The sequence below is a fragment of the Muntiacus reevesi genome, chromosome 17 (assembly GCF_963930625.1).
Source record: "Muntiacus reevesi chromosome 17, mMunRee1.1, whole genome shotgun sequence".
NCBI classification, from domain to species: domain Eukaryota; kingdom Metazoa; phylum Chordata; class Mammalia; order Artiodactyla; family Cervidae; genus Muntiacus; species Muntiacus reevesi.
The window spans coordinates 60,626,832-60,652,852 of NC_089265.1; the positions used below are offsets into that span (position 1 = coordinate 60,626,832).

The following is a 26,021-nucleotide window of genomic DNA, read 5'->3' on the forward strand; positions in this document are numbered from 1 at the left end:
GCACAGTTACATGAAGGTTTTTGCACGTCTCTTCAGTCTCTGTTGTTGGTTGTCCCTGGATTATTACTTTGCTGTATCAATCTTTCTGCCTGAAGCAGGAAAGATTTTCCTTCAATGATTCAAGCAAAATGCTGACGCCACCCGCAGAGCTAAAAGCTGGGGTGGAGACTTTAACCCTGCCCGTCCCTTCCTTCTGCTGGAGCCCTCTAGGTCAGTGCCGTCCAACGGAACACGCTCTACGCCACATGGTGGCTACCGAGCGCTTGGAATATGGCTCGTGTGACCGAGGGTTTCCACTCGTTTAAGTAGCCACAAGTCCTGCGTCTGATGGCACCGTCTGCCTGGGCCGTGCCGAGGACACATTCCTCCCCCACCCCCCCTTTTTTGTCTTATCTCTCAGAAATCCATCAACAGTAAGCACTCATCTTCTCGAACTGGTTCATTCCAAAATTCTCAAACTTCACTGCGCATGAGAATTCACCTGGAGATCTTGATAAAACATTTTCTTGGGCTACTCCCCACAGAGATTCTGACTCTGTAGGTCTGGGGCAGAGCTGGAGATTTTTGCTTTAACACATTCCCAGGTGTTGCTGATGCTGCTGGTCCAAGGACCACAGTTTGAGAACCAGGGGTTAATTAAACATCTTGTTTGGAGACAGCTTTGCCTTAGGGACTCTGTGGATCCTGGAGGCTCACAGACAACCCCCTAGGGTGATGACTCTCAACACCGGCAGCCCTTTGGAATCACCTGGGGAGCTTTTAAAAACTCCTGATGACCAGTCCTCATCCCAGACCAGTTAAATTAGAATCTCTGTGGCTATGACCCAGACATGAGTGTTTTTTAAAGCTCCCCAGATGATTGCAGTCAGGACTGAACTCCAGTGCACTCATGGGGCTTAAGCAAATTTCATTGCCTATTAAGGGGTAACAGAATCCACTCTGTTTATGTCACAGGGCTATCGTGAGAATCTGATGAGACTATGAGTGCAAAAAGGTTTTATAAACTGTAGGACGCAAGAGTAGCGATTTAGGCATTGATGATTTTTTTTTTTTTTTTTGAGTGTAAATTGTTTTCTTAGAAGGTGCTGGAAATTGGGGGGATGAGGACTAAAACTTGTAAGAGAAGCAAGCAATAAAATGTGCGGCATCACATAAAACACCGTGTGGGCGGCTGACACTTGTCCCAAAGGAAGACTCTAGGAGACACTGTAGAACCTGCGCTGAACTGTAGTCACCCCGCCCAGGGGGTACACAGCTTGGTTATTTACCCACCAACCCACTGACTGAGGTTCTCCGGGAAGGATGCTAATTTCTAGCACTTTCTGCTGTCTGTCACAGTGAGAGTGGGCTCTGGTGGCCAAAGCCAGCCCTCCTGAGAAGAGAAGGCATTGACAATCTTGCAAGAGCCGATGCGCAAATGGTGCTGTCAGGCCTGTCGGACTGAGATAACGCTGCTCTCTGGGGTTTGCCTTCCAGTACTGTCCCGCTGAGCAGGCTGCCGCAGGCACGGACGCGGAGCACGTGCAGCAGTTCTACAACCTTCTAACAGCCTCCATTGATGTGTCCAGAAGCTGGGCGGAGAAGATCCCCGGATTCACTGATCTCCCCAAAGAAGATCAGACATTACTTATAGAATCAGCCTTTTTGGAGCTGTTTGTTCTCAGACTTTCCATCAGGTAATTGCTACTCTTTTATCTTCCTTTAGTCCACTCCTTCCTTTGAAGAAGTTTGAAACCTGCTGGATTTTTAACCATGTCAGTGGGGAAAAGTTTGCTCAAGAAGGACATATGTAATATGACCAGGCGTTAAAAAACTGAGCAGTGGATCGAACGCTGGGCTGGTAGCCGGGTCTCCTGGGTTCTAGTCTGTTTTAACAGACTTGTTGTAAGACCCTAAGCAGGTCACTTGCTTCATCAGAAATTTAGTTTCCTTCTTCCTACAATGAGAAGGTTGGATTTGGCAATTGATGGGCTTCCCTGGTAGCTCAGCTGGTAAAGAAGCCGCCTGCGCTGCAGGAGACCTGGGTTTGATCCCTGGGTTAGAAAGCTTTCCTCCTGGGGGGATAGCAGCCCACTGCAGTATTCTTGCCTTGAGAAACTGCGTGGACAGAAGAGCTTGGCCGGCTAGTCTGTGGGGCCGCGAAGAGCCGGACACGACTGAGCGACCAAGCCCCCTGCAGCGCTGTCACTCTGACCAGGAAGATTCTCGGTGCAGAAGGTATTTCCTGGGGCCAGCTTTCAGCATTGCCTTTGCCTCCCAGGTTTCCATTTAGTGTTACTTTCTGATGCAACCAGAGGGGGCGCTAAAGAGTTCCCACAGCTTTGCAGCCTCCACTATTTACTCCCATGAGAAGAGCTTCTGGATCAATAGATTGGTTCAGCTTACCACACTCTGACATCAAAAACAAAGAGAAACTGATTTTTCAAAAATCTAGAACCTGGAATCTAAGCTTCTGCCATAAAGTTCATATGTAGCATTTTAAATTCTACCTTCCTTGCTTCCTTTCAGTTATATCTTTATAGGAGATGGTACCAACATTTTGCCGATTTTATAGGAAAAACCATCACTTTTCCCCTCTTTCTCTTCCCTGCTTTCCTGGTTTCACACCATGTTACCAAAAACTCTTATTTAAGATGCAAATTCCCATGCTTCATTCCCAGCTGTTTTGGTTTGGATCTACGTTGAAGCAAGTCTAGAAATCTGCATTTTTTAATGTACTTATTGATATTTTAAAATGAAAGATGAATATTTTTAATGATGAAATGTTCAATTCACAAAGAAAATAGACATCATAAGCCATTAGACACCTAACAACAGATAAACAAAGACACATAAAGCAAAAATCAGAAGAAATATGAGGGAAAAGAAAAAGTATATGTAATCATAGTGTGACATATTAACTTAGAAATCTGCATTTTTAAGTCATCTTCTAGCAATTCTGATGCCACTGGTCTGAGGTCGGGGTTTTAAACCCTGAGATTGAATCATTCTGTCCTGTGCATGCATGCCTCTGGGGAGGGATCTGCGGGAGAAACCGAAGTGGAGTTACAACCAGACTGCCAGTAATTAGCATAATTACAGCCAATCCTGCTTGTGCAGGCGCTAAGCTGACTCAGCAATACGACTACGATCTATTAGGCGGGCAGCAAGGGATTAAGTCAGAGATCAGCTCCAGGAGGGTGGCCGCCATGTAGGCCCTATTCACCAGGTTTTCTCCAGTGTCCAGCTAAGGAATGGCACTGGTTCTGTGCTCAAGAAGTACTTGCTGAGTGAATGAATGAATGAAGTTATTTCTCTAAAAAGCGCAGCTGAAAAGACATTCACATGTTACCTGCCATGGGCCAAGAGAGAGAGAGATGTGGCAAAAGATTTGAAAATTAAAGGAGAGTTAAGATTAAGTTAAGGTCCACCTAAAATTCAGAATTAGTTACACCTAACACTGGTTGGGCTCCTCTTGTATTCAGACACTGTGCACAGACTTTCAAATTCTTTATTTTATTTAATTCCCACAACATTCTTTGGAGGTAGCCGTTAGAATTCCTGTTTTATAGATAAGGATAAGGAAACGCAGAAAGATTAAACAAGTGCCCAGGGCTCCAGAGAGAAGTGGCGCTAACTGGAAGTTCCAGGCTGCCTTTCATGAGAAAAGAACGGGATCACTGCGGACGTCATATAAACTGTCAGGGTGGATTGAGAGAGAGCCCTTGACAGCCCAGCTGCTACAAGCAGAAAGTGTGGTACAAAACAAGGACTCTTTTTACTTTAGACCATTGTTCAGTTTATGATTGATTTCTGGCGCTTGAGAGGACTTGGTGTTTTTAGAGTCTGCACAGTGGAATTGTAGTGTCTAACCTTGGGCCTTATCAGTTCTCGACATTTAAGAAAATGAAAGAGAAGTCCTGGCAGAGGAGCACTGGAGGGAACAGTCTTGTGTTCGTGGCGCAGAGAGACAGGGCACTGGGCTTCACTTCCAGCCTCCATCCCAGGGCAAGCCAGAAAGTGCATCTGCCCACAAGAGAGCTCACGCCCTGCTCCGAGCACCTCCAGGGCTGAGGCTTCCCAGGGGAGTCAGCGGACCTCCAGCAGTGGTTGTTTATCCCAGGGTTGTTCATGGAGGGCGTCTGGGTGGGTTTCACAGCGCCATGCTGGGTTTTGAAGGCTGCGCAAAGCTGTGTGGGTACCGGTGCCTTATGATGTTATCCCACTGGACAGACGAACAGGCCTATCTTTGTGTCTCTATCCTCACCCCCCGACGACTTTCTCCCGTAGGTCAAACACTGCTGAAGATAAGTTTGTGTTCTGCAACGGACTTGTCCTGCATCGACTTCAGTGCCTTCGTGGATTTGGGGAGTGGCTCGACTCCATTAAAGACTTTTCCTTAAGTTTGCAGAGCCTGAACCTTGATATCCAAGCCTTAGCCTGCCTGTCAGCACTGAGCATGATCACAGGTAAGCGCCGCCCTGACGTGGCGTGCAGGGACGGTGGCTCCCCGTCTCTCTTTTCCTGGCTTCTGTTTGCTTCTGGCTTTGGCTGCCACTCACACACAGGAAATTAGGAAAATGATTGCCCCGCTTTGCTGAAATCCACTGAGTTTGTTGTTTGGACGCTAAGTCGTGTCTGACTCTTTGCAACCCCGTGGACTGTAGCCCACCAGGCTCCTCTGTTCATAGGCTTTCCCAGGCTGGAACACTGGAGTGGATTGCCATCTCCCGCTCCAGGGCACCCTCCCAACCTAGGGATGGAACCCACGCCTCCTGTATTGGCAGTCGGATTCTGTACCACCGAACCACCAGGGAGGTCCCCGCTAGGTTTATCCTAGTTTAAACAGGAGACACACAACTTATTGTCACGAACTTCCAGGAAAGAGGATTCCCAGCGGGTTTGGTTACTGTCAGTAAACCCAGTTGTATGAAAATCTAAATTTCCACAGGGTCACTGTGCGCAGGTGGACTCACTGCTTCAGGGTTATTTTTACAGGAGCTTTTGAAGGAAGATTACCTTAACCAGCCTAGTCTTGTGGGGCAGAGGGGTGGGTCTTCGCGTCTCCGCAGTCCTTGGCTAGTAACCCAAAGTAAAAGCAAAGAACTACATATACATAAAACACACATTTATTTATTTACAGCTTTATTCGGCAGCTTTAATTGGCAGAGGGCTGAGGAAAATGGGTATTCATATACAGCAAAAACGGTTCAACTCAACCACTTTAAGGGTTTAAACCAGAAGTCTGGAACATATTCAGCTTCTCTGCTCTGCCTTTCTCCCCCTAGATGTCTCTTCCTGTCTATCTTTTGGGAGGTAAACGATTCGGAGGCGGAATGACAAAGAAGAACAAAGCATAGTGGATAAGAAAGGGACACCTTCTCCCGGGAGCTGCTTGAGGCCCAGCTCCCCTCTGCCCCTTCACACTGTCAGAGTTTCCTGTTCGATCTCATCCTTCTTGTTCAAACTGGGGCTTGGTGAAGTCGGGACAGTAGATGGAGGCTCCAGAAGGGCTAGCCAGAGCGGCTTTCACCTCCCCTCCTTGTCATCAGACTCAAGTACAGGCTAGATCATTGGACTGAGGATTGGGTTTCAGATTCTTGACACGCTCCTGGCTGTGGCAAACATGACTTTTTAGGCTGGTGATGCGTTTCACAGAGGGCCAGATGCATCCTGGGGCACCCATGGGCCCTTCTTTCTGATGCATCCGAAATATGCATCGTTTACACACACCTCCATGGGACATTGCCTGCTAGCTAAAGCGAGGTGTGTCTGAGCACATTAGGAGACTAAACTGGTTCATCATCTCACGGTTTACATGAGGGCCAGGAAGAGGAAGGGTGTGTGCAATGGGAGGAGTAGGACCCCAGTGTGTTCCCTCAGGGTTCCAAGTGGGAATAGGCTCCTCCTGGTCTTTGGTCCTGAATGAGAAGTCTCCCTGCCAGAGGCTTCCAAGGAAACCATTGACAAAACAGAAAGAAACAGTCTCCAAGAGAATGGATTTGATTAAGGGGTCTTTCAGATGGCACACGTAAGGGAACACCTGAAGAAAATAAACACATCGAGAGCACAAATGTTTCACTCCAGCAGGACTGGAATGAACCGGGCTCAGAGGCTAGCTTTCAGCTGAGGCTCTCCAGCTCAGGTTTAAAATCATTCGGCTCTTCCTAGGACAGTTAAACCTTCAAAGCTGGAAAGTATGAAATCTAGTTAATTTAGAAAAACAGACACAAAAACCAGAGCCAGATAAACTTTGCTTTCAGTAAATAAAGCCAACACATTGCACATCGCTATGGAAATGGGATTTGAATATAATTCATCGACACGTGCTCCCTGATCCAGGCACTCCGCTGCAATTCAGTGGGTTTTCAGAGATGGTAACATACACACCTGGAAGGGATAGAGCACGCAGAAGAGTCCATGTGATACCAGGCGCTGAGTGCCCCAGTGGGGATGTGAGAGTGGGTACCAGGCGCTGACTGCCCCAGTGGGGATGTGAGAGTGGGTCCCAGGCACTAAGTGCCCCAGTGGGGATGTGAGAGTGGGTCCCAGGCGCTGAGTGCCCCATTGGGGATGTGAGAGTGGGTCCCAGGCGCTGAGTGCCCCATTGGGGATGTGAGAGTGGGTGCCAGGCTCTGAGTGCCCCGGTGGGGATGTGAGAGTGGGTACTAGGTGCTGAGTGCCCCAGTGGGGATGTGAGAGTGGGTGTCAGGTGCTGAGTGCCACGGTGGGATGTGAGAGTGGGTCCCAGGCGCTGAGTGCCCCAGTGGGGATGTGAGAGTGGGTCCCAGGCGCTGAGTGCCCCATTGGGGATGTGAGAGTGGGTGCCAGGCGCTGAGTGCCCCGGTGGGGATGTGAGAGTGGGTACTAGGTGCTGAGTGCCCCGGTGGGGATGTGAGAGTGGGTGCCAGGTGCTGAGTGCCAAGGTGGGGATGTGAGAGTGGGTGCCAGGTGCTGAGTGCCCCGGTGGGGATGTGAGAGTGGGTGCCAGGTGCTGAGTGCCCCGGTGGGGATGTGAGAGTGGGTCCCAGGCACTGAGTGCCACGGTGGGGATGTGAGAGTGGGTACTAGGTGCTGAGTGCCCCGGTGGGGATGTGAGAGTGGGTCCCAGGCACTGAGTGCCCCGGTTGGGATGTGAGAGTGGGTACTAGGTGCTGAGTGCCCCGGTGGGGATGTGAGAGTGGGTCCCAGACACTGAGTGCCCCGGTGGGGATGTGAGAGTGGGTCCCAGGTGCTGAGTGCCCCGGTGGGGATGTGAGAGTGGGTACCAGGTGCTGAGTGCCCCGGTGGGGATGTGAGAGTGGGTCCCAGGTGCTGAGTGCCACGGTGGGGATGTGAGAGTGGGTGCCAGGTGCTGAGTGCCAAGGTGGGGATGTGAGAGTGGGTCCCAGGCGCTGAGTGCCCCGGTGGGGATGTGAGAGTGGGTGCCAGGCGCTGAATGCCCCGGTGGGGATGTGAGAGTGGGTCCCAGGCGCTGAGTGCCCCAGTGGGGATGTGAGAGTGGGTACTAGGTGCTGAGTGCCCCAGTGGGGATATGAGAGTGGGCCCCAGGCGCTGAGTGCCACGGTGGGGATGTGAGAGTGGGTACTAGGTGCTGAGTGCCCCAGTGGGGATGTGAGAGTGGGTCCCAGGCACTGAGTGCCCCGGTGGGGATGTGAGAGTGGGTCCCAGGTGCTGAGTGCCCCAGTGGGGATGTGAGAGTGGGTGCCAGGCACTGAGTGCCCCGGTGGGGATGTGAGAGTGGATCCCAGGTGCTGAGTGCCCCGGTGGGGATGTGAGAGTGGGTGCCAGGCGCTGAGTGCCCCGGTGGGGATGTGAGAGTGGGTACTAGGTGCTGAGTGCCCCGGTGGGGATATGAGAGTGGGTGCCAGGTGCTGAGTGCCAAGGTGGGGATGTGAGAGTGGGTCCCAGGTGCTGAGTGCCCCGGTGGGGATGTGAGAGTGAGCCCCAGGCACTGAGTGCCAAGGTGGGGCTGTGAGAGTGGGTGCCAGGTGCTGAGTTCCAAGGTGGGGATGTGAGAGTGGGTGCCAGACACTGAGTGCCCTGGTGGGGATGTGAGAGTGGGTCCCAGGCGCTGAGTGCCCCAGTGGGGATGTGAGAGTGGGTGCCAGGCGCTGAGTGCCCCAGTGGGGATGTGAGAGTGGGTGCCAGGCGCTGAGTGCCCTGGTGGGGATGTGAGAGTGGGTACTAGGTGCTGAGTGCCCCCGTGGGGATATGAGAGTGGGTGCCAGGTGCTGAGTGCCCCGGTGGGGATATGAGAGTGGGTGCCAGGTGCTGAGTGCCCCGGTGGGGATGTGAGAGTGGGTCCCAGGTGCTGAGTGCCCCGGTGGGGATGTGAGAGTGGGTCCCAGGTGCTGAGTGCCCCGGTGGGGATGTGAGAGTGGGTACCAGGCGCTGAGTGGCCCGGTGGGGATGTGAGAGTGGGTGCCAGGTGCTGAGTGCCATGGTGGGGATGTGAGAGTGGGTACCAGGCGCTGAGTGCCCCGGTGGGGATGTGAGAGTGGGGCCCAGGCGCTGAGTGCCAAGGTGGGGATATGAGAGTGGGTACTAGGTGCTGAGTGCCCCGGTGGGGATGTGAGAGTGGGTGCCAGGTGCTGAGTGCCCCGGTGGGGATGTGAGAGTGGGTGCCAGGTGCTGAGTGCCAAGGTGGGGATGTGAGAGTGGGTACTAGGTGCTGAGTGCCCCGGTGGGGATGTGAGAGTGGGTCCCAGGTGCTGAGTGCCACGGTGGGGATGTGAGAGTGGGTGCCAGGTGCTGAGTGCCAAGGTGGGGATGTGAGAGTGGGTACTAGGTGCTGAGTGCCCCGGTGGGGATGTGAGAGTGGGTCCCAGGTGCTGAGTGCCCCGGTGGGGATGTGAGAGTGGGTGCCAGGTGCTGAGTGCCCCGGTGGGGATGTGAGAGTGGGTGCCAGGCGCTGAGTGCCCCGGTGGGGATGTGAGAGTGGGTCCCAGGCGCTGAGTGCCCCGGTGGGGATGTGAGAGTGGGTCCCAGGTGCTGAGTGCCAAGGTGGGGATGTGAGAGTGGGTGCCAGGTGCTGAGTGCCCCGGTGGGGATGTGAGAGTGGGTGCCAGGTGCTGAGTGCCATGGTGGGATGTGAGAGTGGGTCCCAGGCGCTGAGTGCCCCGGTGGGGATGTGAGAGTGGGTACCAGGCGCTGAGTGCCCCGGTGGGGATGTGAGAGTGGGTGCCAGGTGCTGAGTGCCATGGTGGGATGTGAGAGTGGGTGCCAAGTGCTGAGTGCCCCAGTGGGGATGTGAGAGTGGGTGCCAGGTGCTGAGTGCCCCGATGGGGATGTGAGAGTGGGTACCAGGCGCTGAGTGCCCCGGTGGGGATGTGAGAGTGGGTGCCAGGTGCTGAGTGCCACGGTGGGGATGTGAGAGTGGGTGCCAGGTGCTGAGTGCCAAGGTGGGGATGTGAGAGTGGGTACTAGGTGCTGAGTGCCCCGGTGGGGATGTGAGAGTGGGTGCCAGGCGCTGAGTGCCCCGGTGGGGATGTGAGAGTGGGTACCAGGCACTGAGTGCCCCGGTGGGGATGTGAGAGTGGGTCCCAGGTGCTGAGTGCCAAGGTGGGGATGTGAGAGTGGGTGCCAGGTGCTGAGTGCCCCGGTGGGGATGTGAGAGTGGGTGCCAGGTGCTGAGTGCCATGGTGGGATGTGAGAGTGGGTCCCAGGCGCTGAGTGCCCCGGTGGGGATGTGAGAGTGGGTCCCAGGTGCTGAGTGCCCCGGTGGGGATGTGAGAGTGGGTCCCAGGCGCTGAGTGCCCCGGTGGGGATGTGAGAGTGGGTGCCAGGCGCTGAGTGCCACGGTGGGGATGTGAGAGTGGGTGCCAGGTGCTGAGTGCCCCGGTGGGGATGTGAGAGTGGGTACCAGGCGCTGAGTGCCCCGATGGGGATATGAGAGTGGGTCCCAGGCGCTGAGTGCCCCGATGGGGATATGAGAGTGGGTCCCAGGTGCTGAGTGCCCCGGTGGGGATGTGAGAGTGGGTCCCAGGGGCTGAGTGCCCTAGTGGGGATGTGAGAGTGGGTGCCAAGTGCTGAGTGCCCCGGTGGGGATGTGAGAGTAGATACAAGGTGTTGAGAGCCCCATGGTGGGAAATGGTCATCTCTAAAGAGGTAGTGTAAAAGAATCTAAAAAAGAGTGAATACATATATATGTATAACAGCGTCAATTTGCTCTACACTTAAAACTAACACAACATTGTAAATCAACTATACTCCATTAAAAAAAATTTTTTTTAAGATGTAAATATATCCAAACCAGAAAGGGAAAAAAATAAAAGAGGCAGCATGAGCTGGTCTTTGATAAAAACATAGGATTTCTCCAGGCTAAAATGGATGGAGTGAGAATTTTAGGCATGAATATAAATTTGCTAACGCCATTGAAAATGTGGCTGTCATAGATTTCAGGTCTAAAAACCAGAGTGGTGGGAAGTGAGACAGGTGTGACAGGTTAAGGTGAGGCACCATGGAGAACCCTTCACACTTGGATGAGAAGGTTGGGGTTTATCTTTGGAGCAGTGGGGATCTGCAGAGAGGAGCTTCATGGCCAGACTTGCATTTTAGACAGGTCTACCCTGACAGCTGGTTTTGAGCACAGATTTTAGCAGGAAAGAGACTAAGAGGGAAAAAGCCAGTCCAGGTATGAAAGTTTGGTTTAAGAAGAGGTCCTGAGGCTGACATCTTTTTTCGCTTTACCCTTTAAGTGAAAGTGAAGTCGCTCAGTCATGTCTGACTCTTTGCGACCCTGTGGACTGTTAGCACCAGGTTCCTGGGTCCATGGATTTTCTAGGCATGAATACTGGAGTGGGTTGCCATTTCCTTCTCCAGCGGATCTTCCCAACCCAGGGGTCTAACCCAGGTCTCCCACATTGTAGGCAGACACTTTACTGTCTGACCCACCAGGGAAGCCCCATTTTACCCTTTAAGCAGAACTTAATAGACAGCAGTGAGGTCACAGCATGTGGGTGCCCGGCAGCCCCAGCCTGCAGAGAGTGACTGTTCAGTGTGGAGAAAACGGCCTAGGAGTTAGGAGAAGGAGGTGCCGGTGGCTTCTCTGCCTGCAGCGTGCTGTGTGCGGCGGTTATACATGCTTCCCTGCTGCAGCTGTTTAGTCAGTAAGTCGTCCAACTCTTTGTGACCCCATGGACTATAACCCGCCAGGCTTCTCTTTGCATGAGATTTCCCAGGCAAGAATACTGGAGTGGGTTGCAATTTCCTTCTCCAGGGGATCTTCCCAATCCAGGGATCGAACGTGCGTCTCCTGCGTTGCAGGCAGCTCCTTTGCTGCTGGGCTCAGCCTCCGCCCATTTATGTGGAGACTTGCTCGGAGAGGAAGCAGGTTGCATGGCAGACATTGCAAGGATGTTGGAGACCACCACCCCAGGTTTGAGTCTGGGATCACGTATTTAATAAGTGCATGCTACTGAGAAATGCATTTCTCTGAACTCAGTTTCCCCATCTGTAAAATGGGGATAATAATATCTATTCCCTCTGGCAGCAGCAAGGATGACAGATAACTAGGTTTGTGATGTAGCCAAACTGGTTTCAGAACAGTTGCTGTCTCCATTTATCTTCCGTCCTGGAGGGATGGTGACAGGGACTCCCTCAAATCAGGCACATGCCTGCCCTTTCCACAAACACTAGCAGTCCAAAATCAAACTCAGCGGCATGAGGAAACAGGTGGTAGCCTTAGAAGGCAGTGTGTGTGGTGAATATCTCCTAGGATGCTGGAGAGAGGCTTGAAGAAAGACAGTGATGTTAAAGAAATCCGGCTGCACTTACCAGGCGCTGACAGAGGGCCCAGTCCTTGAGGGGCACCTCCAGATCCTGCTGCCAGTCCCACGGCCTCTGCCGAGCGGGTTGTTTTAGGTGCTCTAGTTAGAATACACAAGAAAAACAAGGCCTCTTCTCTCATTTCTGGATCTCGCAGAACTCTCTCTGTGATTTGCTGGTTGGGAGAGAGGTTGAGATGTGTGAAAACTTCAGGAAACGGCAGAAAAGGCAGTGCCTGAGCGCCAGCAGTGCACGTTGTCCTGGATGTTAATTTTCATTTGATCGTGGGCTTCCCTGAAATCTTGACCTCTGAGAAACTCCATTGATCATAAAAGGTGATTGTGATCAGTTGGGCTATTGGCAGGAGAAAATTTGTCCCCAGATTGTCTGCTCCAAACCACACGGAACTCATCAAAAGGAAATGGGGTTTCAGACATTTAACCAGTCTTGCTTCCAGGAAAGTTATTAAGAATCTGTACCACGTTGGTAGTCTGTACAAACATGACATTTTTTCCTAATTCTTTTTTTTTTTTTCCTTCCTCTATTTCTGTCTCTCTGCCCTGATAAAAAACTAGGTGGCAAGGTGGGGCAGGAAATGGTTTTTTCAGATCACTCTCCTTTCTGAAGTAAAAGGGAGTTCCCCACACTTGTGGTTGTCGCATGTTTTTAGGTCCTCACTTTATCTCCCCAGCCACTCCTATGTTCCTGACATAGGAGTAATGGAAGCACCTTGCTTCTGATAGAATGCCAATGAGGTGATGTCTAGTTGCAGTTAATTATGTGTAATAAATAAGAAGCACCCCCCAAATCAAAAGTTAGTATGGAATTACTACATTTTGTGAGTATTGTTCACTAGATAACTATGAGGCCCTACTCTATGTGGGGCATGGTGACAGGTCTCCAGGGATGCCAAGATGAGCCATGTGAGTTCTGCTGTCAGAATTCACAGCAGAAAAGTGTACGGTCTACTAGGAAGTCATATGTGTTGGTGTAGTGAACTAAGGTATGGCAGTGAGTGCTCAGGTCCTTAAAAGGGATAGATTCAGGGCAGGGGAAGTTCCGATAACTGCTAGGACTTTGGGGTTAAAGGAGAATGAGGTACTGGTCATGCATGGCTTCCCAAGGAGATGGCGTCGAGAAATGAGGCCGTTTAGAGGAAGGACATTCCGCTGTGCAGAGGAGGGAGCTGCTTAGCGGAGGCGGCCGTGGAAGTCTTCACATTCTGGGGAGAAGCAAGGAGCTGGAGTTGCATCATGTATTTCTTTATTTTTCCCTTTTCTTGAAGGTGTTGTGGGCGCATCGCTGATTTACAGGGTGTTAGTTTCAGGTGTAGAGCAAAGTGACTCAGCCGTGCATACGCATATATCCGCTGTCTTTCAGATTCTCTTCCCATGTAGGCCACTATGCTATACCGTAGCTCGTTTAAATCCTGTGTGTAATCTCAGTAGAAAGAACAGAAAAACTAAGAGCGTACAAGCTACCACACTTGATGATGCTGTGTCTTAGAATGAGCATGAGAAAGAAGCCATGAATCCACTGTGGGCCGAGGACTGCCTGCTTCTGATGGTGAGAGCTGAGAGCATGTCCTGCACTTGGGGAAAACTTAAAGAATTTTCAGGGAAAAACTTTGATTCTACGTAATATTTATCTTGTGGCTTATGGTTATGACCTAACCGCAGAGTAAAATGCATTTCCCATAGAGTAAAAGGGGCTTCCCTGGTAGCTCAGCTGGTAAAGACTCCACCTGCAATGCAAGAGACCTGGGTTCAATTCCTGGGTCAGGGAAAGCCCCTGGAGAAGGAATAGGCTACCCACTCCAGGATTTGTGGGCTTTCCTGGTGTCTCAGATGGTAAAGAATCCACCTCAATGCAAGAGACCTGGGTTCGATCCCTGGGTTGGGAAGACCCCTTGGAGGAGGGCATGGCAACCCACTCCAGTGTTCTTGCCTGGAGAGTCCCCACGGACAGAGGAGCCTGGTGGGCCACATTGATGGGGTCGCAGAGTCGGACACGGCTGAGCGACTCAGCACAGCACATAGAGCGAAAAGGGAAGGAGGCTGGAAAGGCAGCTCAGACCGGATGGTAGGGAGGATCTTGAGTGCCCAGGTGCCATTTTGCAAGACACTACGTTAAGTCAGTGTTCCCTGTGGCTTTCATTCCCTACTCGCGTCTTCCATCAGGCAGAAGACATTCTTCTTTCCTCTCGGCACTCTTTCTCTTTTGCCTGTGGGAACGTGAACCCTGAGACTGAGCCGGGGGCAGGAGGCAGTGAAAGTGACGGAACCCGTCGGGGGCCGTCCTGCCACCCCCTCCAGCAGCTGTTCTCAGCTCCCCTGTTCACTCGGAGTGGTCACCTGGTCACTCTGTTTTTCTGGCACGTAGAGCCATCAGCTGCATTGCCAGGAAAACTAGATGTGGAACTTGCCAGGGCCATGTTTTTTTTAAAAAACGGTAGTGGCGAAGGGATGTCATGGGAGTTGGGGACTGGAGGACTGTGCTCAAGTCTTCACCATGCTTACTTCCTAGCTGTGCAATTTGGGGCAAGTTGCTTACCCTCTCTGAACCTCAGTTTTCTCCTTTATCATAGGGATAGTGATGTCTCCGTGTAGTTTTCTTGTAAAGATTGAATGACCTAATGTGTACTTTATAGAAAAAAAATTAGACAAATCCCTGTTATTATTACCCTAAATGGCACAAGTTTTACTTCCAAGAAGAGCTGGCAGTTCTAAGAATCCATAGGTCACTTCAGTCGTGTTTGACTCTTTGCGACGCTGTGGCCTGTAGCCAGCCAGGCTCCTCTGTCCGTGGGTTTTTCCAGGCAAGACTACTGGAGTGGGTTGCCATTTCCTACTCCAGGGGATCTTCCCCACCCAGCAATCGAACCCGCATCTCTCACGTCTGTTGTGTTGGCTGGTGGATTCTTCACCACCAGCACCACCTTTGAAGGCCCCCCAAAATGCTGACGCTTCGCTACAATTATTTGTGCACATAACATTAAGCAATTTCTTTGTGTCTCTCTTTTCCAGCTAGATTCAGGATTTCTTAAGGGAAGGGAGAGGTTTATTCACCTTTATAATTACTTTAGCATTGAAAAGTATCTGGCATAAGGTAAATATTGCTTGAATGAATGGGTTAATTGTGAATAGCAGAAAGTGTCCCAAATTAGGAAAATCTGTGTTATTTATTTTTAGCCCACCACTTTGTTATTAGAAGATAGTCAGAATTCCTGAGAACTACGTTATTTTAATTCAGAGTGACTCTGTATTTATTGAACATCTGCTATGTGCCAGGCATAAAATCCCTTATCCTTGAAGAGTCTGGGGTCTCACTGGGGGGACAGACACCTGCTCTGATAAATCAAAGAGCCCGAAATGCACTGTTCCAGCCTGAGCAGAGGCTGCTGACCGCCGTGTGGTTTCCTGATCGGTGTGGGCTCGGCGCCTGTGGGGCTGCCCATCAGGAAAGGATGCTATGACGTGAGCAGCAGCAGTGAGATGACTTCCCAGAGGAAGAGTAGAGTTCCGAGCAGGAAGTCCTGTGTGTTAGTGTGTGTCTGAGTTACACACGCGTCTCTCCCCGGGTGCTCTTCTTGCCTTTGGCTGGACCTGTATTACTGTCGTTACTGAGTCGGCCTGTGCCAAGACCTGCTCAAAGTCAGAAGAAGTTCCTTTTCCTTATTGAGGCTGCTAATGGTACCATCACTCCTTTCCTTGCCCCCTGATCCTTGCCATGAGGAAGAGGATTTGGCATTTCTTGTGTGGGCCTAAGAGGCAGAACTGTAAGCTGTAGGAAGGCAAAATTTAGCTCAACATAAGGAAAGCTTCCTGAAAGACAGAACTATTTGACACTGGAATAAGCAGCCCTGGGGAGTGAGTTACAGAGATTGAATGAGCACTCATTGTATACTGTGTCAGACATCTTGTGGGGACTGGGATTGACGGTAACACCAGCTTCTCCAACTGTCACCTGCATGCAGATTATTGCACATCTTGTTAAACTGCAAATAATAACCATAGGATAGTGAGAAAGTGGGCAACAGTCCATGGGGTTTACATTTAATGGGAGAGGCGGGCACTGGTGACAGAAAATATCTGATTTCCACCTGTTATATCCTTCAAAGGGAAGAACACGGAGAAGATGCCATAGGAGAACAAGATCTAGGTTGGGAGTAAAAAGGGAAGCTTCCTTGAGGAAACACTGGGTCTGCAATCTGCAGGATGAATGGATGTTTACCTGGTGAGGAGGGAGGAGCAGGAGCGCAGAGCTGAATAGCTTCATGTTTTCACTCAGTCAGGCTCTCCCCATCTCTCTCTGTACCTTCTCCTTCCATCCCTCGCGTCCCTTCTCCCCGCTGCCTGCCTCCCTGCCTCCCTGCCTCCCTCTCTCTCCAGCAGAGATGTCTGCTGCGTGACTAGCTAGGATGCGCCAGAATCCAGCAGTGTCTTTGGACACTAACACGCGGCAGGTTAGGAGTACAGGCTGTCGTTGCTCGCTCTGGGCACTGGTCTGACCCCGGCGCTCTGGGCACTGGGCACTGGTCTGACCCCGGCGCTCTGGGCACTGGTCTGACCCCGGCGCTCTGGGCACTGGTCTGACCCCGGCGCTCTGGGCACTGATCTGACCCCGGCGCTCTGGGCACTGGGCACTGGTCTGACCCCGGCGCTCTGGGCACTGTTCTGACCCCGGCGCTCTGGGCACTGTTCTGACTCCGGCGCTCTGGGCACTGGGCACTGTTCTGACCCCGGCGCTCTGGGCTCTGGGCACTGATCTGACCCCGGCGCTCTAGGCACTGGGCACTGTTCTGACCCCGGCGCTCTGGGCACTGGGCACTGTTCTGACCCCGGCGCTCTGGGCACTGGGCACTGTTCTGACCCCGGCGCTCTGGACACTGGTCTGACCCCGGCGCTCTGGGCACTGGGCACTGGTCTGACCCCGGCGCTCTGGGAACTGGTCTGACCCCGGCGCTCTGGACACTGGGCACTGGTCTGACCCCGGCGCTCTGGGCTCTGGGCACTGATCTGACCCCGGCGCTCTAGGCACTGGGCACTGTTCTGACCCCGGCGCTCTAGGCACTGGGCACTGTTCTGACCCCGGCGCTCTGGGCTCTGGGCACTGATCTGACCCCGGCGCTCTAGGCACTGGGCACTGTTCTGACCCCGGCGCTCTGGGCACTGGGCACTGTTCTGACCCCGGCGCTCTGGGCACTGGTCTGACCCCGGCGCTCTGGGCACTGGGCACTGGTCTGACCCCGGCGCTCTGGGAACTGGTCTGACCCCGGCGCTCTGGACACTGGGCACTGTTCTGACCCCGGCGCTCTGGGCACTGGTCTGACCCCAGCGCTCTGGGCACTGGTCTGACCCCGGCGCTCTGGGCACTCTGGTCACTGGTCTGACCCCGGCGCTCTGGGCACTGGGCACTGTTCTGACCCCGGCGCTCTGGGCACTGGGCACTGTTCTGACCCCGGCGCTCTGGGCACTGGGCACTGTTCTGACCCCGGCGCTCTGGGCACTGGGCACTGATCTGACCCCGGCGCTCTGGGCACTGGGCACTGATCTGACCCCGGCGCTCTGGGCACTGGGCACTGTTCTGACCCCGGCGCTCTGGGCACTGGGCACTGTTCTGACCCCGGCGCTCTGGGCACTGGGCACTGTTCTGACCCCGGCGCTCTGGGCACTGGGCACTGTTCTGACCCCGGCGCTCTGGGCACTGGGCACTGATCTGACCCCGGCGCTCTGGGCACTCTGGTCACTGGTCTGACCCCGGCGCTCTGGGCACTGGGCACTGATCTGACCCCGGCGCTCTAGGCACTGGGCACTGTTCTGACCCCGGCGCTCTGGACACTGGGCACTGTTCTGACCCCGGCGCTCTGGGCACTGGGCACTGATCTGACCCCGGCGCTCTAGGCACTGGGCACTGTTCTGACCCCGGCGCTCTGGGCACTGGGCACTGTTCTGACCCCGGCGCTCTGGGCACTGGGCACTGTTCTGACCCCGGCGCTCTGGGCACTGGGCACTGTTCTGACCCCGGCGCTCTAGGCACTGGGCACTGTTCTGACCCCGGCGCTCTGGGCACTGGGCACTGGTCTGACCCCGGCGCTCTGGGCACTGGGCACTGTTCGACCCCAGTGTCTATAACACTGCTTGGCACGGAAAGTGAAAGTTGCTCAGTCGTGTCCAACTCTCTGTGACCCCGTGGACTGGAGCCTGCCAGCCTCCTCTGTCTGTGAGATTCTCCAGGCAAGAATACTGGAGTGGGTTGCCATGCCCTTCTCCAGGGGATTTTCCTGACTCAGGGATCAAACCCCGGTCTGCCGCATTGCAGGCAGATTCTTTACCGTCTGAGCCACCGGGGAAGCTGCTCTGCTTTGCACACGGTTCTAACCCCAGTGGCTATAACACTGCTTGGCACAGAACAGATACTCAAATATTTGTTGAAAGAAGCAATTAGTCAATTAGCTAATTAGATACACAGAAAGTAGGAGGGAGTTACAAGGAGGCTGAGTTCATCTCAGGAAGAGAAGGGACAGTCTAACAATGTTCAAGGCAACCAGGTATAATAGAAATATCTCTGGACTTGGCATGAAAGAAATTAGCCACTTGTTAATTTTGAGAGTGGCAAATGGCTTAACTCTCTGTGCCTTAACCTTCTTATTCACTGAATAAAGATTATCTTTGTCCTGCCTAGTTCATAGAGTTATGGTGAGGGTGCAATAAAATAATCTAAGTTTTTAAAATGTAATGTAAAATACTACTAAATATATTTTTATTATCAGGGTGTAAAAGTGAACTCCCAGTCTGGCTGGTGTCTTTGTGGTATCTTGTAGTGGAGACTCTTGTCTTAGGAGAGAGTTTGAACTAAATGACTCAAATTCTTTCCAATTCATATATTCTATCGTTATGACACATAAATCCATATGTGTGGGCATGCATGCTCATTCCGACTCTTTGCAGCCCTAAGGACTGGAGCCTGCCAGGCTCCTCTGTCCATGGAATTCTCCAGGCAAGAATACTGGAGTGGGTTGCCATTTCCTCCTCCAGGGGATCTTACCGACCTAGGGATCGAACCCACATCTCTGACATCTCCTGCTTTGGCAGGCAGATTCTTTACAGAATCTGTATTTTGAAGTTTTGAATACACGAAGCTGAGTTAAAATACATATTGGATGAAAATGATGTAGATCAAAATGCAAGAGATACTGAGAAGCTTGCTTTATTAAATGGTGGACAAAGATCTTAAACTGAAATGTGTATATAGGAAAGGGGAAAATCCAAATGTCTGATCTGCCCTAGAATTTATGAACTCTGTGTACGTCAGCTCTGCAACCGTGCTTACCAAGCTGCAAGAAGAAACGGAGGTTCCCTGACACTGAAATGTCAGCGACTGGGGTTTTCAGGAATTTCAGATTATTGGGACGGTCTCAGACACTTAGTGACTCCCTAGTGATTTGAAAGTCTTGCTGACTGCTGGCAGTAGTTTGCCTGGAGACTGAATTTTATCTCAACCTTTTTGAAAGAGCAAAGAAGCCACAAATTCAGTAGCTGTTCAACACAACAAAGAAGGTGCCTTTGGCTTCTAACAGGAGTGTCTCTGAATTCCTCAAGGAATTCCAGGCCTAGGGTTGATCCAGCTGGCAGGAGGTATCGATCTCCACTTGAATTCACTGAATAAATAATGGTTGCCATAGTTATCGAGCAGTCACAACTGGTTGGAGAGCAGGGAAAACTCTGAGGCTCCTTCTGTGAGTTTGGCCCTGAGAACGTCTGGTTACAGGGTTCCATAATCAACCCCCTCCTGAAATCCAGCCCACACATTGCTCAGTTTCTTTCTTCTGATAATGAATATAGGATCCTGAATATAGTGCAAGGCATGAGGCACGGAAGGCAAGGGAAAGCTTAAATCAATGGATTGGTATTTTATTCTGGGAAAAGCATCTCTCCCTGCATTATGAACCTAATTTGATATATCTCAGGATTTAATAGAATTTACTATCAGCAGGATGACTGTTTGATCATGTTACAGCAATGAAAAGGTTTCACAAGGAACCAAATCCCAGTTTGTTCTATTTTAACATTGTTTCTTATACCAATACCATTAACCTGGATATTTTCAAAGAAAAGAGTGATCTGCCAATCTCATGAATATTTTCATTTTTCTGTTTCCGTTCCCCCTTCTCTGCGTGTGTTCACTTGCTCAGTTGTGTCTGACTCTTTGCAACCCCATGGACTGGAGCCCACCAGGCTCCTCTGTCCATAGAAATTTCCAGACAAAAATACTGGAGTGGGTTGCCATTTCCTACTCCATTCGCCCTTCTCTAAATATCAGAATAATTTTTGCATCGATGGTAGCACAGCTTAGATACCATTTTGTATTCCATTCTTTATTTAATGTAATAGTATGTATTCTGCCATGTTGCTTCACAGCCTTCGTGTCCTTTTTGATGTCTACAGAATCTTCCATTATGAGGACGTACTGTGTTTTACTCAGCACTTTCCCTATTTTCCTTCACTTTCTCCTTTTCTGTTTTTTTGATTGGAGTATAATGCTTTACAATGTTGAACTAGTTTCTGCCACAAGAAAGTGACTCGGGCATATGAATACATAAATCCCTTCCCTCTCGGACCCCCCTCTTCACCCGCATCCCACCCCTCCACTTCATCGCAGAGCTCCGAACTGAACGCCCCGCGCTCTGCAGGGGCTTCCCGCTAGCTCTCCGTTTTACACGCGGTAACGTGTTTGTGTCAGACCTGGTCTCCCAGTGCATCCCGCCCTCCCCTTCCCCATCCTCACGCCCAGACGCCAGTTCTCTACACCTGCGTGTCTACTCCTGCCCTGCACGTAAGTTCATCTATGCAGTTTTTCTCGATTCTAGGTGATGCCACCCCAAGGGTCTTCATGCACACAGTCTTATTCTTTTGTTCAAAAGAGTGGGATTGCTTGGTCAGAAATGATGAACATTTTATAGCTTTTGAAATCTGCTGCCAAGTTCGCAGCCAGATTCTTTGCTCTTGAGTAGATAATAGGCAGCACTAGTGGTAAAGAATCTGCCCGCAAAGCAGGAGACCTGGGTTTGATCCCTGGCTTAGGAAGATTCAGGAAGATCCTCTGGAAAACGGGATGGCTGCCCACTTCAGTATTGTTGCCTGGAGAATCCCATGGACAGAGGGGCCTGGTGGGCTACAGTCCACGGGGTTGCAGAGAGCCAGACACGACTGAAGGACTAGAGGGAAATGCTGAGACAAAGAGGGCTTCCCTGTGGCGCTGGTGCTACAGAACCCGCCGGCCAGTGCAGGACGCATGAGAGGTGTGAGTCTGATCCCTGGGTCAGGAAGATCCTCTGGCGTAGGAAATGGCAACCCACTCCAGTGTTCTTGCCTGGAGAATTCCATGAACAAAGGAGCCTGGCGAGCTACAGTCCATGGGGTCTCAAAGAGTCAGACATGACTGAAGCGACTTAGCATGCAGATACTGAGAGATGAAAACTTTGACTGAGATAACGGGCCAATGTCTTCTTTCAGGAAAGAGGCTCTGAAATCTACACGCTGAGGGAGAGCAAACTGATTGGCCTGAGTGTCAGGCTCCGTTTTGTTCACAGGAGACGCAATGTTGCTCTGGAGCCAGAGGACAGAGGCTGCCTCAGAAGACTGGGTTCAAATCCCAGTTCTTAGCAGCTGTGTGACTTTGGGAAAACCATTTAACCATCTATACAAGATAAGAGATCATACTACTTAACATAGGGATAATTTTATATATTATTTCATGAAATATAAGATTACTGGTGTTCATGTCTTGCCACTTTACGAAATGCTTGCATCACCTCCTCTTCTCTTTGACTTTTCCATCTCCACAGACAGAGACACGTGCCAGGTATAGGTCAATGGGAGTGTGGGAGTGGGGAGGGAGGGGATAAAGAAAAGAAAATCCAGATTCTTCTCAATGCTGGTTCTTCTCAGTGCGTGAAAACACAAGAATGCACTTTGTATGGGGCAGCTTTTGCCTTTGCAAATGGACAGTCACAGCCCCACTGCCACCTGAGTGTCAGGAAGGCAACATTCTTTCATTTACCTGGATGTGCCTCTGCATCGCCCTGAAAAGGGTTGCTTCCTCACCGGGCTTTTATAAGACCTCAGTCAGATAATGTGTGCAAAATAGTAACCACCCTGTTATTCATTCACTGTGGCTCTGTGCTGGGAGCTGTGTGCTTCATCTGTGTTATTCGCCCAAGCTGGTCCTCCTAGAAGCTCTGAATTGGGTATGACTATTATCTTCATTTTGTAAGGAAGTCGTGGCTCAGAAGTTAAGGGACTCTAGGGGACACTGGGTAGGTGACAGGACTGAGGTTGAGTCCCGGTGCTGTTTGCCACTGTGTGCGTGCGTGCTGAGTCACTTCAGCGGTGTCCGACTCTGCAGCCCCATGGACGATAACCCGCCAGGCTCTCCTGTCCGTGGGGGTTCTCTAGGCAAGAATATTGGAGTGGGTTGCCATGCCCTCCTCCAGGGCATCTTCCCAACCCAGGGATCGAACCTGTGTCTCTCACGTCTCCTGCGTTGGCAGGCGGGTTCTCTACCACTCACACCACCTGGGAAGCTGCATTTGATACTGAAGGCCATGAACTACCTCTAAGAGGGAGGGCGCTGTGACTGTAAAATGCCATCCCAACTGGCAGAACAGGACACGGGCCTCCATGAGGAATCCGGAGTTTTTTACGATGTAGCTGCCTCCTCAATTTTCCCATCCTTTTCTATCGCTCTGCAGAACGACATGGGTTAAAAGAACCAAAGAGAGTGGAGGAGCTCCGCAACAAGATCACAAGCAGCTTGAAGGAGCACCAGAACAAGGGACAGGCCCTGGAGCCCGCGGAGCCCAAGGTCCTGCGGGCCCTGGTGGAGCTGCGGAAGATCTGCACCCTGGGCCTCCAGCGCATCTTCTACCTGAAGCTGGAAGACTTGGTGTCCCCACCTTCCATCATCGACAAGCTCTTCCTGGACACCCTGCCTTTCTGAGCAGGAGCAGCCTGAGCAGGGAGCTGCCTCGTCTGCTAGCAGCCGCTTGCTGAGCAGCAGAGGGTGGGGATCTGGACACCTACCATTTTCTGTCCTTCCTTAAGAGAGAAAGCAAGCAAGCTCCTGTCGAAATGAAAGACTTTTTTTTTCTGGCACTTTTCCTTCCATCTGAAAGCCAGGAAACTTGCAGAGTATTGTGTTGGGGTTGTGTTTTATATTTAGGTTTTGGGCTTGGGGTGGGAGGAGGGTATAGTTCATGAGGGTTTTCTAAGAAATTGCTAACAAAGCACTTTTGGACAATGCTATCCCAGCAGGAAAAAAAAAAAAGGATAATATACTGTTTTAAAACTCTTTTTGGGGAATACAATTATAGTTGGTTTGTATTTAAAAACAAGAACAGCTGAGGGTTGTTCGCCAGGGTAGGAGGTGTCTTGAGACTGATCCCTTTAGAGTACACTTCTTGTATCAAGGGTACGTATGTGGTGCAAACAAGGCAGAAATTTTCTCCTCTTAGTTTCTTCTTCCTTTATTTTATTTTAAGAAATGGTGAAAGATGGAGGGTTACCTATACATCAGACACAGCAAACGATAACTGCTGTTCACTCCCATATGCAAGTGCAATTTTTAAAGTGATGTCTTATTGAGTCTTGTTTATTAGCTCTCCTTTATTTTGTATGGAAATAAAAAGGAGGCGGTCATGTTAGCAAATGACACATGCTAATTTCCCTAGCGGAGGCTCTGTCCACCTGCCCTGTGGAACCCTTCTGAGGTATGGTCCATCCAAGATTTTAGGCCATTCCTGATGGATCCAGACCCCTGCCCTAACTGTCCGACTATCCTAAAGAGGGCTCATTATAAGACGGATTGCCACACAGCTTCTTTTTTGTCATGTTTTGTAAATCCTGCCAGAATTCCCTAAACTTGCTTCAATTGTAGAAACTGACTCGCATTCATTCAGAAGCCCCAGGAGCATTCAGTAAGTTTCAAGTATTTGAACCCTAGATGAGAACATGCAAATAAGTAGAAATGGATTATACAGGGTAAGCACCAGGGATAATAAAGTTTTCTAAAGTATATATAATTTAATTTTTGTTTTGGTTAATGAGACAATTTTGGAGAACAGGCAAGTCTTATTATAAAAATACAGTGTGAATGTAAGTACTAGAAAGAATTAATGGGCTGCGTTTCAGCGTTCCGTGTTCGTCCTCCCTTTTGTATGTTTATACTGTTAATGCCATATTATTAAGAGATAATTTGTTGCATAGTGTCCTTATTTGTATAAACATTTGTATGCACGTTATATTGTAATAGCTTTGCCTGTATTTATTGCAAGACCACCAGCTCCTGGAAGCTGAGTTACAGAGTACTTAAATGGGGTGTTCACAGTGAACTTGGATACACCACTTAGAAATTAAATAAGCAAATATATATATAAATATAGCAGGTTACATATATATTTATAATGTGTCTTTTTATTAACCATTTGTAAAATAAATGTTACTTTCCATGTGGTTATTTTATGGTTCATTTGCAGTGACTTTTAAGGCAGTACTGTTTAGCACTTTGATATTAAAATTTTGCTTATGTTTTGCTAAATTCAAATAATGTTTGAAGATTTTTAGGTCTAAAAGTAACTTTATATTATATATATACTCTGTATCAAGTCAAAATATCTTTGGCCATTTTGCTAAGAAACAAACTCTGAATGTCAAACTGATGTCATAGTAGTTTTTGTTAGATTTAAACCATTTTTGCTTTAGTCTTTTTAAAGGAAACATGACAAAACTATGCTGTTTATATTGTCATTAAATTATACAATCAAACAAATGCCAAATGATTGCCTAATTGCTGCAAAGGAGAGCCCAGATAGCAAATCATATATGTTTTTTTCCAAGTGTCATTCTGATATTTGATCTTGTATTATGTTTGTGTGAGCTTTTGTGAGAGATTATTTTTCTATTAATATCGAGATGATAGGATCTGGAATGTTAGGATCTTGGAATGTTAGAAGGGGCCTGACTTGTCAACTAGTCCACCCCTCCCTGCAATTCATAGAGAAGAGAACTGGGGCCCAGGAAAAGGCAGAGCTACGCAAGATCAAACAACTGGTAACAAAATCAAGACTAGGGCCTAATTCTTCTTTCCATGGTCTTCTTACTTAATTTACTGCATCTGCAGCAAAACAGGCTTTAAAAAATAACCACTAATACTTACATTTTACCATGAGTAGAGTCGTACTTTTGCAGTAATTGTTTGAGTTTATATGCGGACATAATAGACATTACTAAATATCAGGAAAGCTGACATTTCATACAAGGTAGCTTCAGACCAAATTCAAGTTGAATTTGAATAAATTAGAAATGCTGTGCATACACATAACCCTTTTGTGCACCGTTCGTCTTAGAATGTTAATCCTTGTTTTCTGTCATGTCTCTAAAGGAGAAACAAAACAGAAAACCAGAGCCCTGGAGAAATGCTGTCACTTGTTATTGTTACACCCATTAGATTTAAGGAAAAAACTTTTTAGTCGATACTGATCGGTTGGGAGGAATGAAGAAGGTTTTTAGTTGTAGGTCCAGACACTAGTGCTGAAACTAAAGAGCATAGCCAGTGTCCTCTGCCTTCCATAGTTACCACGACTATGAGACCCCCCCGATCCCCAGCAAGCCGCCTGTCAGTTCAGCTCTCTTTTTTTTTTGGTCTCGGTGTTCACACACAAGTTTATACAGAGTGGATGACCGAACTAGCTCAGAAGAGGACAGCAAAGAAGTAAAGCAGGTGATCTTCCCTTGTGGGAGAGCTCTCTCAGTGCTAATATGCCTTCTGTGGGCAGAAATCAGGAATCCACCAGCTGTTAATGGAGAGTGCCTTGCTTCCATTTCAGACGGCAGAGTTTTCCAAAGTTCCTCTGCTCCTCTATCAGCATTGCTCTTTACTGGGTGTTAACCTTGTGTTTGAAAGAAATGCTCTTGTACATTAACAATGTAAATTTAAATGATTAAATTAAATTACATTTTATCAATGGCTACTGGTCTGTTGAATAAGCATGCTTCATTTAACAGTATTTTCTCAATCATTTATATAAAGGTATTTGCTGTGAGCTCTTAAAGTGAAGAAAGTCAAAGTGTTAGTAACTCAGTCATGTCCGACTCTTTGCAACCCCGTGTGAACTCTTAAACAGATCTCAAATGGATTTTTTTAAAGGCTTACTAGTGCTGAAAAATTAATAGGCGTTCTGAAATAGAAATATATTAAACTTCACTGATTGGGAA

The 26,021-nt window shown here is 49.9% G+C and overlaps 1 protein-coding gene across 1 annotated transcript in view; it reads left to right on the forward strand.

Moving 5' to 3' along the window:
- The window catches only part of NR4A3 (nuclear receptor subfamily 4 group A member 3), a 46,561-nt gene extending 20,839 nt beyond the window's left edge, over positions 1-25,722 (forward strand). Inside the window, exons 6-8 of the mRNA XM_065908284.1 lie at positions 1,477-1,676; positions 4,270-4,448; positions 22,502-25,722. Coding sequence (XP_065764356.1) covers positions 1,477-1,676; positions 4,270-4,448; positions 22,502-22,749 — 627 coding nt within the window. The 3' untranslated portion in view covers positions 22,750-25,722. The remainder of the gene's footprint in view (positions 1-1,476; positions 1,677-4,269; positions 4,449-22,501) is intronic.
- The last annotated feature ends 299 nt before the right edge of the window (positions 25,723-26,021 follow it).